This window comes from Pleurodeles waltl, chromosome 6 (assembly GCF_031143425.1).
Source record: "Pleurodeles waltl isolate 20211129_DDA chromosome 6, aPleWal1.hap1.20221129, whole genome shotgun sequence".
Taxonomy (NCBI): Eukaryota; Metazoa; Chordata; class Amphibia; order Caudata; family Salamandridae; genus Pleurodeles; species Pleurodeles waltl.
The window spans coordinates 1445645387-1445663978 of NC_090445.1; the positions used below are offsets into that span (position 1 = coordinate 1445645387).

General features: G+C 43.5%; 1 protein-coding gene across 2 annotated transcripts in view; it reads right to left on the reverse strand.

Moving 5' to 3' along the window:
• WDFY4 (WDFY family member 4) overlaps positions 1–18592 on the reverse strand; it is a 778336-nt gene that overhangs the window by 329995 nt on the left and 429749 nt on the right. For both annotated transcript variants that reach the window (XM_069240880.1, XM_069240879.1), the window contains exons 37-38: positions 12900–13138; positions 9484–9602 (exon numbers count right to left, since the gene is read on the reverse strand). In XM_069240880.1, coding sequence (XP_069096981.1) covers positions 9484–9602; positions 12900–13138 — 358 coding nt within the window. The remainder of the gene's footprint in view (positions 1–9483; positions 9603–12899; positions 13139–18592) is intronic.

Genomic DNA, 18592 nt, shown 5'->3' on the forward strand with positions numbered 1-18592 from the left:
GAGCTAGAGGGCAAAATCCACAGTTAGGCACTGTTTTCTATGAAAAAATTTGATGTGTCCACGTTCTGTTTTGGGGCATTTCCTGTCGCGGGCGCTAGGCCTACCCACACAAGTGAGGTATCATTTTTATCGGGAGACTTAGGGGAACGCCGGGTGGAAGGAAATTTGTGGCTCCTCTCAGATTCCAGAACTTTCTGTCACCGAAATGTGAGGAAAACTTGTTTTTTTGGCCACTTTTTGAGGTTTGCAAAGGATTCTGGGTAACAGAACCTGGTCCGAGCCCTGCAAGTCACCCCTCCTTGGATTCCCCTAGGTCTCTAGTTTTCAGAAATGCACAGGTTTGGTAGGTTTCCCTATGTGCCGGCTGAGCTAGAGGCCAAAATCTACAGGTAGGCACTTCTCAAAAAACACCTCTGTTTTCTTCCAAAAATGTTGATGTGTCCACGTTGCGCTTTGGGGCGTTTCCTGTCGCGGGCGCTAGGCCTACCCACACAAGTGAGGTATCATTTTTATCGGGAGACTTGGGGGAACGCCGGGTGGAAGGAAATTTGTGGCTCCTCTCAGATTCCAGAACTTTCTGTCACCGAAATGTGAGGAAAACTTGTTTTTTTAGCCACTTTTTGAGGTTTGCAAAGGATTCTGGGTAACAGAACCTGGTCCGAGCCCCGCGAGTCACCCCTCCTTGGATTGCCCTAGGTCTCTAGTTTTCAGAAATGCACAGGTTTGGTAGGTTTCCCTAGGTGCCGGCTGAGCTAGAGGCCAAAATCTACAGGTAGGCACTTCTCAAAAAACACCTCTGTTTTCTTCCAAAAATTTTGATGTGTCCACGTTGCGCTTTGGGGCGTTTCCTGTCGCGGGCGTAAGGCCTACCCACACAAGTGAGGTATCATTTTTATTGGGAGACTTGGGGGAACGCCGGGTGGAAGGAAATTTGTGGCTCCTCTCAGATTCCAGAACTTTCTGTCACCGAAATGTGAGGAAAACTTGTTTTTTTAGCCACTTTTTGAGGTTTGCAAAGGATTCTGGGTAACAGAACCTGGTCCGAGCCCCGCGAGTCACCCCTCCTTGGATTGCCCTAGGTCTCTAGTTTTCAGAAATGCACAGGTTTGGTAGGTTTCCCTAGGTGCCGGCTGAGCTAGAGGCCAAAATCTACAGGTAGGCACTTCTCAAAAAACACCTCTGTTTTCTTCCAAAAATGTTGATGTGTCCACGTTGCGCTTTGGGGCGTTTCCTGTCGCGGGCGCTAGGCCTACCCACACAAGTGAGGTATCATTTTTATTGGGAGACTTGGGGGAACGCCGGGTGGAAGGAAATTTGTGGCTCCTCTCAGATTCCAGAACTTTCTGTCACCGAAATGTGAGGAAAACTTGTTTTTTTAGCCACTTTTTGAGGTTTGCAAAGGATTCTGGGTAACAGAACCTGGTCCGAGCCCCGCGAGTCACCCCTCCTTGGATTGCCCTAGGTCTCTAGTTTTCAGAAATGCACAGGTTTGGTAGGTTTCCCTAGGTGCCGGCTGAGCTAGAGGCCAAAATCTACAGGTAGGCACTTTGGAAAAAACAGCTGTGTTTTCTATAAAAAAAATAGGATGTGTCCATGTTGTGTTTTGGGGCATTTCCTGTCGCGGGCACTAGGCCTACCCACACAAGTGAGGTATCATTTTTATCGGGAGACTTGGGGGAACACAGAATAGCAAAACAAGTGTTATTGCCCCTTATCTTTCTCTACATTTTTTCCTTCCAAATATAAGAGAGTGTGTAAAAAAGACGTCTATTTGAGAAATGCCCTGCAATTCACATGCTAGTATGGGCACCTCGGAATTCAGCGATGTGCAAATAACCACTGCTCCTCAAAACCTTATCTTGATCCCATTTTGGAAATGCAAAGGTTTTCTTGATACTTCTTTTTCACTCTTCATATTTCAGCAAATGAATTGCTGTATACCCAGTATAGAATGAAAACCAACTGCAGGGTGCAGCTCATTTATTGGCTCTGGGTACCTAGGGTTCTTGATGAACCTACAAGCCCTTTATATCCCCGCAACCAGAAGAGTCCAGCAGACAAAACGGTATATTGCTTACAGAAATCTGACATCGCAGGAAAAAGTTACAGAGTAAAACATAAAGAAAAATGGCTGTTGTTTTCAGCTCAATTTCAATATTTTTTTATTTCAGCTGTTATTTTCTGTAGGAAAACCTTGTAGGATCTACACAAATGACCCCTTGCTGAATTTAGAATTTTGTCTAGTTTTCAGAAATGTTTAGCATTCCGGGATCCAGCATTGGTTTCACACCCATTCCTGTCACTAACTGGAAGGAGGCTGAAAGCACCAAATATAGTAGAAATGGGGTATGTCCCAGTAAAATGCCAAATTTGTGTTGAAAAATTTGGTTTTCTGATTCAAGTCTGCCCGTTCCTGAAAGGTGGGAAGATAGTGATTTCAGCACCAGAAACCCTTTGTTGATGGCATTTTCAGGGAAAAAACCACAAGCCTTCTTCGGCAGCCCTTTTTTCCCATTTTTTTGGAAAAAACTAAATTTTCACTGTATTTTGGCTATTTTCTTGGTCTCCTCCAGGGGAAACCACCAACTCTGGGTACCATTAGAATCCCTAGGATGTTGGAAAAAAAGGACGCAAATTTGGCGTGGTTAGCTTATGTGGACAAAAAGTTATGAAGCCCTAAGCGCGAACTACCCCAAATAGCCAAAAAATGGCTCAGCACTGGGGGGGGAAAGGCCCAGCAGCTAAGGGGTTAATTAGATTGTTGTGTTTCCGGCATTGTGTGGTATCTCTGTGGATGATAGTAGCATATTTTGTATGATATGGTGTCCCCTATGGCAAGTTCTTGCCCCATTCTGCTACCCTGTTGAGCATTAGGGTTTGCGTCCCTGTGTATAGTTAGGTTTACTTTTATCTTGGCTTCTGTGTAAGGATTGGGGATTAGCAGAATCTGGCCGGAGAGTTTAGTGATATGGTGTACCTATTAGGTCATATGTAGCTGAGTTGCATTAATGCTGCGGAGTGTTCTGTAGTGCAGTGAGGGGAGGGCCAATTTGTTTGTTATAAAGTTGGTGATGTATTTAATTACGTCCTTATAGGGCAGGGACCTGGCTTATATGCGATCTGTGGAAGGTGATAAGATCCGGTCTGTGCACTAATGTATGTACCTTGTGTCTTTTAGCAGACAGCCCTTGCCATATTATTCCAGTTTAGGGCCTCATGCCTCTTTGTGGTGGGCATGAACAAATTAAACGTCTATTGTTGAAGATGATAATAATAGTCATAGGGTAAACACAAATGCAAAATCCCATTGTGTACTCATCCGTCTGTGGGGTTGTCGTCGGTCGTACTTCAGTGTTTTCGTAGTTGTCTCATGTATGCACTGTAGTGGAACACTGTCTCAGAGGGGTGCAGTATTTATCTCTCTCTGATAACTGGGTGTGGACTGCCACGGCGTGTAGAACCTGACCCCTATCATCGTACGATCTGGCTAGTCTCTCTAGGTCCGTGCTCCTTTGACAGGTATCAGTGTCATGGTCAGTTGTGTTTTCGCTCTCCAAGCCTGGAGGTAGAGTTCCGTTGCCTTTGTTGTCCCCTGAGACATCTAATGGGCGACTTGTGCTGGTAGAATCCATGGGCTGATGTTGAAAAGAATCAAGGAATAGCTTCAATTCCTCTGGGATGTGAAAGTCCCTGGATACTCCGTTTTTGGTAACCCACATTCTTGCGGGATCGAAGAGGCCATATTTCATCTCTAGTTGGCGGAGTCGGGGTCTTAGAGCTAGGAAGGCCTTCCTGCGCTCGTTAGTCTCTTTAGAGTAGTCAGCTGTTATGCGAATGTCATGTTGGCCTCTCCGAAAAGGACCGTTGCTGCGCGCTGTTTGTAGTATTTGCCGGGCCTGATTATGACGTAGTAAACAGGCGATGATCGGACAGGGCCTAAGAGATGTGACGGCTCATTTCAGACCTACTCTATGTACTCGTTGAAATTCTAGAGGTGGGTCAAAGTTCAGTAAGGTCACTTTGGGTAGAGTAGAGCTCAGGAAGGCCTGTATATCTGTCCCTTCTTCATTTTCTGGGATCCCCAGTAGGCGAATGTTGTCTCTTCGGATCCTGTCCTCCTGGTCCGTAAGTTTGCTCTTAAGGTAGAGGAGATCCTGGTCTCTTTCCTGGGATGTGGCCATCTGCATTTCCAGTGATCCCATACGATGTTCCAAGCCTGTCACTCTAGATTGAAAACCTGCAATGTCTAATCGCATGGATTTGGTTTCTAGGGTCAGCGAGGATATGGAAGCATCCATTCCCTCTATTCGACGGCTGACGGCGGTGATCTCATGTAGTATCCGTTCCATTGTTGTGGACTGTTCCTTGTCAGATGTCGTGGCGGGCTGGATTGGAGATGGTGGTGTGTGGGTCTCTGTTGCCATGGAGGTTGGTCGTTTCTGGTGGACCGCCTCTGAAAATAGTAACTGTAGTGCCGGCTTGCCAGTGGGTTTATGGTTCGGTTTGCTGCCGGGCATCGCCACGCTGATCTATGAGGGCTACTCGGTTGGGCCCGAAATCTTCTTTGGGGTTCAGTGGGGGTAGAGGTTTGCGAATCTGTCGGTCCTCTACTCTATTTCTGCACCTCTGTTTTTTGCTTGTCGTGGCTTATTGTGTTATTTTCCTTCTGATTTCTGTTCTTTCCTTTCTTTGTCCCCGTTTTATTTGTACTGTCTCAGAGGCCGTCGCGGGGTGCAGTGATCTGCTGTTGTCAGTAGGTGGGAAGATTACGGCAATAAGGATACTGAGGCAGTGAGGTCGAAGTGAGGCTCGTGGCGGTCCGGGGTTTGTTGTGGAGCAGTGCTGGTTACTTGACGTTATTAAACGGCTTCATTGTAGTTCCTTATATCCTGGTAGCTAGCACTCAACCTGTTAAAGTGGTCGTGGGGAGCGAGTTGGAAGGGGAGCAGGCGAGACCCTCTGTATGTTGATTTACCGCCCGCCCGTTGCGATTGGTGGTGTTTATTCCTGGGTTCCTGTTCTATTGTCGCCGGGGTCCCATCAATGCCTACGGGCGGTGGTGGGTACACTTGTCCCTGTCCCGGTGTTTGGATGGCTTGAGGGGTGGAACAGAGGTAGGCAGTGTGTAACCTACTTCTTTTGTTCTTTTATTTAATTTTCCTATCCAGTTATTCTCCCCTTTTCTCTCCTACTCCTTTTTTTTTTTTTTCTTCCTTTCCTTTTTTTGTTTCAGTGCTTCTTTCTCTCTGGTCTCCTTTTCCCCGCTCCTTGTGTGTGGATTCTTTGTTTATTCTTTTCTTTTATGTGTTAATTTAGTCAATTTAGTCACTGCCTTCCACTGTCGCCGTGCTGCTGCCCCTCACTGCCCCCTCCTCTCCCCCCCTTCTCAGTTCTATGAGGAGGGGGGGGGGGAGGCGTGGGACACCCCAGTTGCTATCTGTCCTCGTGCTCTCCACCCATGTAGCTCCCTCGCTCCTCGCTCCCCTCCGCTCCTCTCCTGTTTCTCCCCCAGGGGAGGGGAAGCGCAGTGTCTAGTGTTAGGCCGGAGGGCTGCAGAATGTTTCAGTGCATCGCCTCCCGCCGATGCTGGTGCAGGGGCGTGGGGATCCTCACCTGCAGTGTCGGACGCCGTGAGGCCGGGGAAGCCGTTCTGCCTCAAACTCAAGGGCGTGGCTCCTCCCCCTCCGCAAGGCCTCTAGCGCCGTGGTTCAATGCAGGTTCTCCGGGACTCCGCTACAGGTCTCTATACGGGGGCCAAGGGTCCAGGGCATCGGAAGGGTCCCTGAGGCCCCCCACCGTGAAATTCTTCCTTTTTTCCCCCTCTCCGCTTCGCTTCGGAGGGCCGACCGCGGGGCCTGGATGACGCGGCTCCGCCCTCCGAGCAGGTCCCTCTTTGCAAGAAGGCCGCGGGTCTGCAGGATCGCGGTTGTGGGCCGTTGTTCTCATGGGTCGGGCCTCGGTGATTGCAAGAGAGCTTCGACGCCATGCAGGATGTTCGCCACGGCCGCTAAGGAGCCCCCGCCGCCTCCCTAGAGTCACCGCAGCATGGAGCTCGGAGCTTAGGCGGCCATCTTCCTCCGTGGCCCGGCCTGCCTAGCTTTAAGATTGAAGGTTTTTCAAGGCCTTTAAAGAACTCCATTGTGGTCCTTGTTTCAACCAATACTCCGCAAGATTTCTAAAAACTATTCTGGTGACTACTGGGGCCACAGATCTGCTATTTAAGGCAGCGCCTTGATGTTCTTAACTAAGTGCCCCACAGGTCTGTAGCAATTACTTTGAAAACATTTGAGTGTTTAAAGCACACCTGTCACCTGAATAGCTAGGAAAAATGGAAATGGACTCTGTTTCTATTTTGCTGATTTTCAGAAATAGGGTCACAATTAAGATGGACAGCCAGGGACACTGGTATTTTGCCACCAGAGGAGAACCAAAGTGAAAGCATTTACCAAGAACCAAAGTCAAAAGTTTAAAGATGATCAGATGTCATTGTAGTCTTAAACATGAAATAATGCTGTGTATCACTTCAGTGGTGTTATTACTAGACCCTCCCAGACAGCTTTTTGGAAAATAAAGACTGTTCCCTTGCACGCTGGGTGGCAGAACAATCTTCAGCTACTGGGTGCTTGGGTGGGGACAGGCCATGTGACAAGCTCCTCCTCTGGTAGGCCCAACTGATACCTGAGGGGCAGGTTCCAGGAGGGCTGGCATGAGCAGGCTGAGAAGGGATTCTGCTGTGGCATCACAACACACAGTCAGCCTATCTCACCCACCCTGCCTGGGAGGTTGACCATGAGTTTTTTGGTGAAACCTGAAAGATGAACTATGCTTGGGCAGGTTGAGGTCAGAGAAACTCTGCTGGTGGTCCATAGAAGTCCTGATATCTTATCAATAATATCATTAATCTGAAAGTGGTGTAGAGGTGCTGGGTATAGAGCTAATAGGCTAATCAAACCATCTAGTTGCTGTTTCCCTCAGGATAGCTGGTGCTTGAAAACCATGGTAAAGGCAATGAATAAGGTATTTTGGTCAAAACAATATAAAACCATTTTCATACTTTAAATGGGTCAGAAGCATGGTTCCCTGGCGTGAAACGTGACGTGAAATGTGAGAACCTAGTGGGTACGTTTTGGTAAGACGTACTGGCACTGCAAGACGACCCAAATGGCATGTTTAGGTGCCTGATGCTAATGCTCATTAGACCTCAGGAAAAGGATTGGTTGACACAGACAGAAGAATAGCAGACATGGAAGTCAGACTCCACTACGGAGAATGGAATAACTCACCTGCCAAATCAACACTGAAAATTAGTTGCAGCCATTGCTGAGAGAACTATGCCTTGATGATTAGGAGGGCTACTGTTGAGTGCATGGTGCCTAGGGAGAGGGCCCCGGGGAGCAGATGCAGATCTTGGTGGTAATAACAAATATTCAATCAAAAACTTGGAATGCTAAAGTGGAGAAGGATACCATGTGATCAACAGTTGAACATGGGTCAGTCGGTCGTAAGAGAAGGGTGAACTCTGCTAGATGGGCAATGCCATTCATTGTCCTCTGCCAATCAAAATTGAAGTGGGTTCAGATTTGAGAACCTGCAGTGACAAACCTGGAGAAGTGGTAAGGAGCTCAAGGGAGTGTTTCTTTCTGGCAGACCTTAGTCCTGCCCCAGGATTTACATAGTCTCCAACTATATCCTTAATCATCCTGTACCAAGTGGTAAATGTCATTACCTCTGTGTTGCCTCGGACCCACAATTTCTTTACCACAAATATTGGGTTGGTATATAAAGGTCTCCCAACATTTTGTGCCATCTATGTGCACAGACTATCTCCCCTTATGTGATGCTCAATTGTGACAGAACTGGTAGTATTAAAGTAAATTGTGTATCTAAACCAGACACTGAATACTGAACTCTAAATACTGTACCACATTCTCTACCCCTAGCAGAGAGCGTAGATGTTTTCAGGGCCTGAGGGCACTGAACCCCTTGGGAGTCCAGTTGGCCTGGGCAGTTTCACAGCAGATGCCTTGAAACCTCTTTGATATTCCTCCACAATTCACTGAAACTAAGGGCCTGGTTTAAAATTTGGCAGATGGGTTACTCCATCACAAGCCAAACATAATAGATGATATGTCCGCATTATTGCAAGGCCATTACATCCTACAGCACTTGTAATAAGGCGGACATGAAACTTGTCACATTTGCAATGAAGTAACCCATCCACCAAACTCTAAATCAGGCCCTAAGTCACTGCAAGTCTGTTACAGTATTTCTCTTTGAAGTATACCAAAGAAGAACTCTCAGCTTCTGAAATGTATCTTTGAGAGACTGTGATTAGGTTCTACTATTTGGATACACATTCATTTTTTCAAGAAACCTTGATCTCCATTCAGTTATAACACAGAGGTATGAGTGGGTTTCATAAGCACCATCCTTTGAACAGAAGAAACATAGTAACGGTTTCTATATTGTTTAATGCTTGAATGTAATAATACTGTTTGCAGTTGGAGCTCTGCCTGGGAAGGTCCTTGTATGTTCTTTGTCTAGCCTAATTCTATGTGTATCTTATTTTTCCTATTGCCAAAAAGTAAAAAAAACATGTTTATAAGTAAGGTACTGACTGGAATGTAGCTTTAATAACTGGTATTACTGCATCTACATTAGGTCACCACTTGCTCGCTCCATTATCTTGTGAGAGTGAAGAACTACAAAGGGAGTACTTAGGGGCTGAGTTAAAGTCTGGTGGGTACTCAATTGGGATGGCAGAGGATATTGCCTGCACCATCGTGAGGGATCTTTGCCCACCAAATCTAAAGTTGTCGTCCACTCCCATGGGTAAGTCCTAACATTGGTAAGAACCACAGCCATGGCAGTTGCTGTCAATTTTGTAAAAGACTGACAGATGACTTCATCAAAAAGGACTGCGGACCATCACATTTTTACAAAGTTTTTCATTTTTCTTAAACTCCCAAAGCATGTCCCTCATGCATGGCAAAAAAATGCCATGTTATCACCCACTCTAAACAACTGGGCAGGCAGACGGATGGCTAACCTCCAACAGCCCCTACTCTGTCATGATGTTAGTGGAATATGTCAGGTGACAGAGCCGGAATAGGCTCCTTAGACCACATATTGTTGATGCCCCATCTTTAAATCGGGTAGGTGGACCCTGAGTTGTACTGGAGTTCCCACTCTGCCAAACTCTAAATTAGCCTGGCAATGTGGCCCAGAGACCAGTGGTAAATGATTTTGACGAACACAATTGGGGCCCGTTAATCCCAGACTGCGCTGGGACCCCAGAAGTGGATTTCACAGCCACAACTTCTATTAGTGCACATTAGTGATCATGCTTTTGATAACAAGTGTGTATTCTAGTCTATCTTTGACCCCTACTTTAGACCCATCCACTAATCTGCTTCACCCGTCTCTTGGGAAATTGTGTGAGCATGTTTGCTGATTGTGGTCTCTAGTTTGAACGGTTCCTACCATCATACTCCGACAATGCTTCTTCTTCTCCACCTTTCATTTCTTCAATCTTGCCCTGGAAGATGAGGTGCCAGAACGATGGATGAGATGCTGCATCTATGCCAAAACCTTCTGGATAACTGAAGTGAAACAAAAACTGTTAGATGGCGCTCATGATACCAGGTTAAATGAGGGCTGCACTACTAACATCACCCGATGCCATGGTCTATGATGTCACACTACAAACTACATCAACCTCTGCAGTAATCTGTTAACAAACGCGGCTACTGACATCAAGGACTGTAATGGGATATGAAAGCAGACTACAACTAACAGAAACCCATGCTGGGATCTACAACACGTACTGCAAATTACATCAACAAATGCGCACACTGATCACCAGATAAGCCAATGCAGTGACCTAGTGATAATAATATTAAGGTTTTATTTGATCTTTAAAAATAATCTTAAAAGCATAAACACCAGAAAATAATAGTAGAAAGCATTATAAGCTACTATAATAAGCTTAAAATGGTGTACGAAACACCAAATAGCTACAAGGTCACAACTTATTAAAATTACATAATAAAATCCTCTAATCAATGGCCAGGGCGAATTTAAGAGAATCGCAAATACTAACACATACCTCAGCAGAGTTGAGCATCTGCAGCTATAATAATGCAGGATTACATCTAGTCAAGGCAAGATAAAAAATCTTTTCATACATATACAATAAAATTAATCTAAAAAACAGTGAACTACTAGCACACACTGCAATTTACATGAACCATTTCAATGACCTGTGAGCACAGACTCCTACTGACATCAACCATAGCGACTGCGAACACACACTGCTACTGATGTCGACCAAGGCAAAGGTTAAGCAACACACCGAATGAAAGAAGTCCAGTACATAAATCCATCACTAGAATCCTTTCTTTAACTTGGTAAATATTCTTTAACATGAAAAACAGTCAACGCGGGGTTCCTCGGGTAGACAGTGGAAAATACAAATATAACAAAGTACAATCTTAGGGCTTGCCATTGGTCATGGCTTGTACATCTTTGCTAAGTATGCATTATCGTCTTGGATTTTAATTGAACGAACATATTTCTTAAGATTGTAATAGTTTATGTTATTTTTCCTGTTATTATAGCCCTGAAAATGTTCCACTTATGTAGTTACGGGACACATCGGCTGTTATGCACGGTAAAGAAGATTTATCAAGTCAAAAAATAAAGATTCATATACTTGACTTCTTTTGTCTCTTTAATATGGACGCTGTGTTATTAATAAGAGAAATTATTAAACCAGATACTTTGTGCTAAATGTTTTGGTGTTGCTTCTCCATTTTTTGTATTGATAAGGTATTTTATATCGCTAATGCCAAACGTTTTACCCTCCTGCCCCACTTTAGCTCTCTCATCATAATGAAGAGTAAACATGACCTAGAGAGCATCAAAGCACTGCATAAATTCAAGCTGGTATGTGCTCTGCTCAACATACCCTCACCTACCAAACACAGAAATGACTTAGGCAAATGCATAACTGTAGCACATTTTACTTACACTGAAGCCTGAATGGATGATGTTTTTGAGCCTACTCTAAACTATTTCTTCCCTGTAGATTAGTAATGCTAGACCTTGGTATTTTCTATTTTGTACTCAGACAGAATCTCAAGTAAATCTTGCTTAGTGGGTTTTGTACATTTCATGTAATTTTATTTCCTCCCTGTTATGCTTTTTCTCACAATTTGTCACCTGAGGGTGACTGATTCAAGCAGAAAATGTCTTGCAAGTAGCAGTAAAACTGATGTGTCCAAAAATATGTTGAAATTATTTTTGCATGTGAGTTATGTCCTAGCATACAATTTCAATGCAAGCAACCACTGAAGGAAATTTCACATAATTAGGTATAGTTTCCACAAATATAACCCCTAAACCGTGACATAAACATTCCAATCATTCCCAATGTTCCCGGTATAACTCGAATTAATCTACAACTGGAAGAAGTGCTACTTTCTCTAACATTAGAGCCAAACAGCTCTAGTTCAGGGCATAGCAACGTTCTGAATACAGTTTACAGACTCCAATCTCCTAGGAGTTCCGAATCTCCAATCTCCTAGGAGTTTAACGAAAGGTACACAGGTTTAACGGCTACATTAATTGTAGAACTGATGCCCTCTCAGCATTAGGTGATGTTAATATCTGGGTGCACCACTCGGATTTTTAACACTCCCAAAATATCTCACTCACATGGCAGGGCACACTTAGACCAGGCATTATTTGTTGAGGAGAGAAGAGCCAGAGAGAGAGCATCCGATTCATCCGACTTTGTCAGATCAAAATGAAACGCTCTTTGGTCTTTCCTATTCACAGGTGCTAAAGAAACCAACCTCTCCACAGATGATTAAAAAACTTAGATGGAAATTCTTTTACTCCATAGTCAGTTAAACCTTGCCAAAGCCCCTTTGCATCTTTGAACCCTTTTGCAAATGGCTATTATATGGCCTAGATATTCAGGATTCGCTTCAGCATTGCAAAATCTTAGGAAGCTGTTCGGAAAGTGCTGGATTGTCCAGCACTCTGCTAACCACACAAAAAAATGTTTGAAAATGTAGGAAGAACTTGATGCGCAGTCTACAAGTTGAGAAAATAGTTCAGTAGTGCCTTTGCATAGTAAACAGAACAGTTTATCAACAAGGCCAGACATGTTTGGAAAAATTATCCTTCTAGTACAAACCATCAAGAGACCTTCATGCAGAAGGGCTTCCAACCATAGATGTAACTAGGTCCAATGTAGGAGTGTTGCACAGTCCTCTTCTGTGTTCCCTGCTTGGTTCTGGAATGCTCGTCTACTGCACGTAAAGCAGGTGAAGACCATCTTGCCTGCTTGTTTCAACTTAGACATGATGACATACTTTAATTGCATGTTGGGGCCTGTCTTCTAGTTTGAAGAGGTGTCCTTAGCTGTGAGCACTCTCTTAACAAATCAACAGTAGAATCACCTAACATTAAAACACTCTGGATTGTACATCCCACTGAAGCACATTATCTTGAAGCATGCAAAAACTGCCACCATGCTAGATGCAAACCAGAAATCTACACTGTGCCCGCTGATATCTGCTCTACGTTAAATGTTCAAGCATGTTAGACACAGAGTCCTAATTGGGAGTTCATGCTCCCAGACTGTGGAATACTCTGAACCAAAACCTGAAACAAAAACCTACAGTTCAGGAGCCTCTTGAAAATGTTGCTTTTCAGGCTGAACTTTAAGCCAGGCCTGACAACTACAGAAGACAAAACTGAGTAATGCCTTCTATAGGCTCAAATGTGCAAACAAGTGCTCTGAAGTAGCCAGACGGAAAGTAGTAGTATTTATCCAAGCCCCAACATGAAGGGAAGACTGTGTAAGAGTTGCAGTCTCCAGCACCTACCTCCCAGAGCGGATCTGGAAAAGACAGTGGATGAAGCAGGTAATGAAGCTCATATTCGAGTTGTATGTGGCGAAGACAATGTCCCAGCGCTCGACCAACACTTTAAAGATGTGCAGGAGATTCAGCAAGTCCATGAGGGTCTGACGGGCACCAGACAGGCAGTACAGGAGAGTACGGTTTAGGCTGCTGTACAGACTGCTAAAGAGCTGTTCCCTCTGGGAGACGGGGGCATCCACGACCTGCAACAGGACATATCTGTGAGATACAGCTCTTGCTATTTGGATCCGAGGCACAGTTCCCATTGTTTCTGTGACAGAATAAAAAGTAAAACACCAGATTCGGGGCAAATGACAACCCTTAGTGGTAAAATCTGCTTGTATACTTCTTCAGCTCATATTGTCAATGTAGGCTTTAATTGGCAACTCAACAGCTAAACTAGAAAATGCAGAATATTTTTACAGCTGTTTTACTGAGAAGTAAGCATTTTTACCATGGATGCGGGTTTAACAAAACGCCATGAGTAGCGGAAGTGACACCACTCTCTTTGAAACCTCCCCTCATGACTTCACAGGAAGTGATTTGACATGATCATGAACACTAATTCCAGTCAAGTGATTTAATGTGACTGTTCACTGTTGATGTACAGAATGTTACAATACTGAAGTTCAAAAATCCACACACAACAGAAGCAAAAGTAACAACAAATAGAAAAAAGAATTACTGAAGCTGATAAAACTAATTTAAAGAACCCAAGTATTAACTAGGGTGCTCCCATCGTATGGCAGAGATGCAAACATGATAAAAGAAGGGCTAGGCAGTCAAAAGCCAGCAGTACAGCCTCAAATGCCCTAACACTACCATTGTTTGATTAGGCGCAATCATGGCATCAAATGCCTAATTACAGGGTAATAAGAACATATGTGCAGGCACTCCTCCCTCTTAAACCATGTGTGCACACAGGTTACATGTACGCTCAGGTCACACAGTATACAAAATCCTCTGACCTCTGTTGCTAACAATTTACTATTGGCTGGGGGCGCTCCCAGGCAGACTCTCTCCTGCCCAGCAACTGTGTTGGGGGGGACGCTCCTCCACCCTAATCGAGGAGCTGCCCCTGTTAGACACTAACTTTTACATTTAAAATTTTTACCAAACCAAAGCACAATTTTGCCTTAAGTGTCCGCACCCAATGGTGTATTTCATACATTTAGTCTGGCGATGCCAAGAGGTACAGGCATATATGAGAAGAATTTTGTGAACCTTAACAATTATGTTAGCTCTAGGTATGCCACCAATACCACTGGTGGCCCTAATGGGCTGTTTGCAAGTAATCCCAATGACAGTCGGAACACTGACTGCCATTTCCCTACTCCTAGCTAATCAAAGCGTACCTATGGTATGGCTACACAGTCCAACTTCTAAAGAAGGACACTGTGTTGGTGATTTGGCAGTGTGTGATGCCACACTCCGACTCAATATATAATTTCCCTGAGATATATGTGTCCGTCTCATAAAGTACTTGGCCAAGATGGAGGCATGCCACTGGTTAGAAGGTGAGCCAGGTGTGGCATAGTGTCACTCACTGGAACTCATGCTCCTTGCCAAAAGTACACTGACTCTGGTTTTGGTCTGATGCAAATTTACTGATCTATATAATTATTTGTATGTAAATCCTATGTTTCATGTAATACACTGGTCTTTTAGAATAAGATTTATTGATGCATGTATATAGGTAACGTGCGATTTAACGAAAATGTTATATGGATACAATTAACAGAATAAAGATTGTTGTGACTTGTCTCCTGATTTATACTGGTCTAACGTTTTGGTGAAATATGTAATGTGTTCTTTCTTCCTTACATTCTAAGCTACTAGGTAATTAACTTTAGCTAAATTATAGCCACTATCGTGATTTAAAGGTGAAACTCGCATGTTTTCTTATTAGACTCCCATGTGAATGTGGTGTTTTTCTTTTCTTCCTTTATCTTTTTTATGGCTATGCTGGCTACTATTGTACTACATCCGAAATACAAATAAAAAACAAAGTCTGCGGCACGTTTTTTTTCAGAAATCTATAATTATTCAGTCAGCCCCTTACAATTCTTGCACTGCTGATTTGACAAGTGTTCGCAGGATCAATTAAATGGGGTCGCAAAGAACAAGGCATGGGTCGCAGGTGGAACCCTTGTTGACCCGTATATGACGAGAAAGAAATACAAAGGTGCTCAAACATTGGCCAGGAACAAAGAGAATGTTATACAAACATTCGGCACTGAATGATGTAGAGACATCAACAAGTAAGCACCATAGAAACACTTGCAAGAACAAACAGTATTATGTATAACAAACCGGAATATAAACCAAAAGCGGCGCCTCCATTAGGGTGCTGGGGCATTGCCCCACTTATATTTTAGCCCACTGGCCTCCCAATTAATGTGAGAAGATTACTAACTTTTATTTTAAGTGTTTTCATTCTGCCCGCAGCAGTCAGCCGGTAACATCATCGAGGCAGAGGCAGGTCCTAAGTTAGTGCAGCCGGCCTGAGGGAAGTGGGGCTTTCTTAACATTATTGACAGCCACTGGTTAGAGTTAGCCAGAGCACCTGGGACCAATTGCCCATGTCAGGTTGGAAGGGCGCCTTACTCCCACTAACCCGTAATGTGCACTAGAGGCCTCCAAGGCGTCTCACCACCTGTGCTTTAGTGAAGCTGTGCGTGTCTCAAATCCGCAGACCCCGGACTCAATATGAGGGTTGAGGTTGCCTGCCCTAGCCAATCCCGGCAAAGCTGTAATAGCAAGAGCAACGTCTGGATTGGCTTAGAGGCACAGTGGTTTGGTTATCAGGCAAGGACTCTGTCTGGTGCTGACTGTGTGCATGTGACTGAGGCAGTGCAAAGGAGGTGGGGGGAGGATGCAGTCTCTCTCCCCTTTTTGTGTGGCAGAGAGAGGCAGTCACATGCCTTGTTGGTTGTGAGTTTTGCTACGGGCTTACCGCACACACTTGATTTCAAAAGAGCTTCCACAGCACAGCAGATAAGTAAGTAAAGTATCTAAATAAAGTTTAATGCTTAGCGAGTGAGTTGTTGCCACTTGCCGCAGGAAATACACACTGCTTAAGAACACTAATTAAATAATGAATCTTTGCGAAGCATTGCTATAAGGACCTTTCTTTGACTATCTTAAAAAAAATAAGATCCCTACAAAAGTTAGTTAATGCCATTATGTCAGCATTGTGAACATTGCTATTTTCAGTCCTGGTCAGGCAGGACCTTGATCTTTTGCACCTCTGCATGCAAAAGTGTTTTACTAATAAATATTCATGTATTCTGAATGTTGAATTTGCAGGGAAAAGGAATTATTGTAGAGAAAATAATACACAACTTTGAAAATGCACCTATTTGAGTGTCCGTCAGTAATCATGAAGTGTCCTGATTAACTGCTTATTAATATGAAATGTTGTGCTCATGTTTAGATTAATGTAGTAGTATGTTATATTAATGATCAAGTATTATGTATCTGCTTTATTAATCGTAGGTCTTAAGATAGCAAGGTCTTGGGCCTAGCTGCACAGCCTCATGTTAAGTTGTGATGTTTACATAAATCACACAAAATGGCTGCGTAGAATAGATTTGTATTTTTCCACTGCGTTGACCAAACCATAATAAATGATTTCTTTCTCATGAGAACTGCTTGCTAGAATATGCTGTATTAGCTTTCAATACTTTGTAAAGTTGTGTGTGTGTGTGAAAGCGATGATCCCAGGAGATAACAATGGATGCACTGACTGGAGGGCAGAGAGATACAAAATTGTGAGCTGACAAGTCCGACTTTGGGAACAGGAGAAGAGGAGCCAATCATTGACATGTGAAAGACAGTTTAGTTATATCTTAGATTTGAAGTCCTACTTTCATTGGACTAAATGTAATTGTACAATTCTTTGACCAATAGCAACGTGAAAAGTGTTCTGGATGGTTTTAACCGACCCCGAATGCCCTGAGAAGGAAGAGGCTTCTTCCCACTTGATATCCCCTGAGGGGAGCGTGTTTATTCTGTTTGAGGAGCTGAACAGTTCCTGATGAACTTTTAATTCTATCTTTAACTTGATTGCTTAAACTTTGATGCTGAATGCTGATCCTTAGACTATGCTTTACAGGTGGTCCGGATAGCTTAGAGTCCCCCGTTCTGAACCATTCCTTTTCATGGTCCCATGTTGATGCTGACCGAACGGATGTCCAATTGACGAAGACAGTCGCAGATTGCTGATCCATATTGAGGCAAGGTATGATTAAATGTTATTGTTCTTGAAGTAATTTCTCTTTTGTCCCTAGGTACCAACCGCTAACTTTGAGAGAGCCATTGCTCGATGTTTTCCAAATTTTTGTTGACTAAATTGTTTTGCATGAAGCCCAAACATGCTTTCTAATCGGAAAGTTAGTTAGGAGACTCACAGAAGATGTTTGCTAATTATTAACTACAGTTGATGTTCTTTCTTTGCTGAACCTAAACGTATGCTATTTCTATTGCTATTGATTTGTACTGTAACTTTAGAATGTGTAGTGATCCATGCATTGATTAAATTGAGATTCTTTAGGAGGTTTGGTCAACCAGTGTTGTTTCTGTATGTTTACCATTTGATTTTTAGATCAAGTTACATGATATTAGCATTGTTAATATAGGGAAATAAACATTCCAAGTTTATATAAAGGTGTAGTTATTCATGGCCAAAGGAGTCATGCTGCGTGGAAATTACTGACACCCAAGATTATTGATATTGAAATTGAGTCCTATGGTGGAAATTACTCTAAGCACAGTCAAAAGGTCCATCGAACCTCTAACGTGTTCCCTTATAAATTAAAGCTAAGAAAGCAAATAAGGTCAGACGAGCTAACAAAAGCGGGACCAAACAACATAATGAGCAGCTCTGCTCTGCTCGTACAGGTTGTTTTGTTTGTAGTGCTGAAACTGCATGTTGCCTTTTATTTTGACCGATACCATTCTAGCTGATGCTACATTGCGCTTTGGGCTAGGGTCTCTAACAATCTGTATTCCAACTTTAGTTTCCGAGTTTTAATTTCATGAAAATCACGTATTTAATTTATTAGGCGTGAACCTCAGGTCAGGATAAGAAAATGCACACATGATTATGACAGCACGGCTGAACAGTAAAACAAGCCAATTACATTTTTGTGTATATTATTTTGGGACTGTTCTGTTTTTCACTTTATTTTCGTGTGCACTGTACTGAGTACTAACATAGGCAGGAATGTGTTGTTGTGTTGTGTATGTTCAGGGAGGCTCGGCACTTGGTGGCAGAATGGGGCTCATGCAGGTAAGCTCTGCTGCGAGTCTCATGTCCCGCTCCAGAGCACTAACCCTCCCTCTCCCGTGCTTCCCGACCCTGTGGTAGCAGTTCTTTAGTTATAGTTAATAAGCAGCTAACTACGAGCGCATGAAATATCAGTATTTATGGATGTCATAACTACAGTTTCACAATTGCTTTATTAAATTTCGTTTCTCAAATGTCTTTAAAAATGCTCCATTTGCCTACTCACTTTTCACAATCTATCTGGCCTCTTTAATCCATATACAGCCACTCCCTGCCCCTTCAGTTCACTCTTGCAGCTTTCTGCTTTCTCCCTTTGTGACGCTTTTTCATTTTTCTCTTCCTCTGTCTTTCCCAAATATGTATTTTG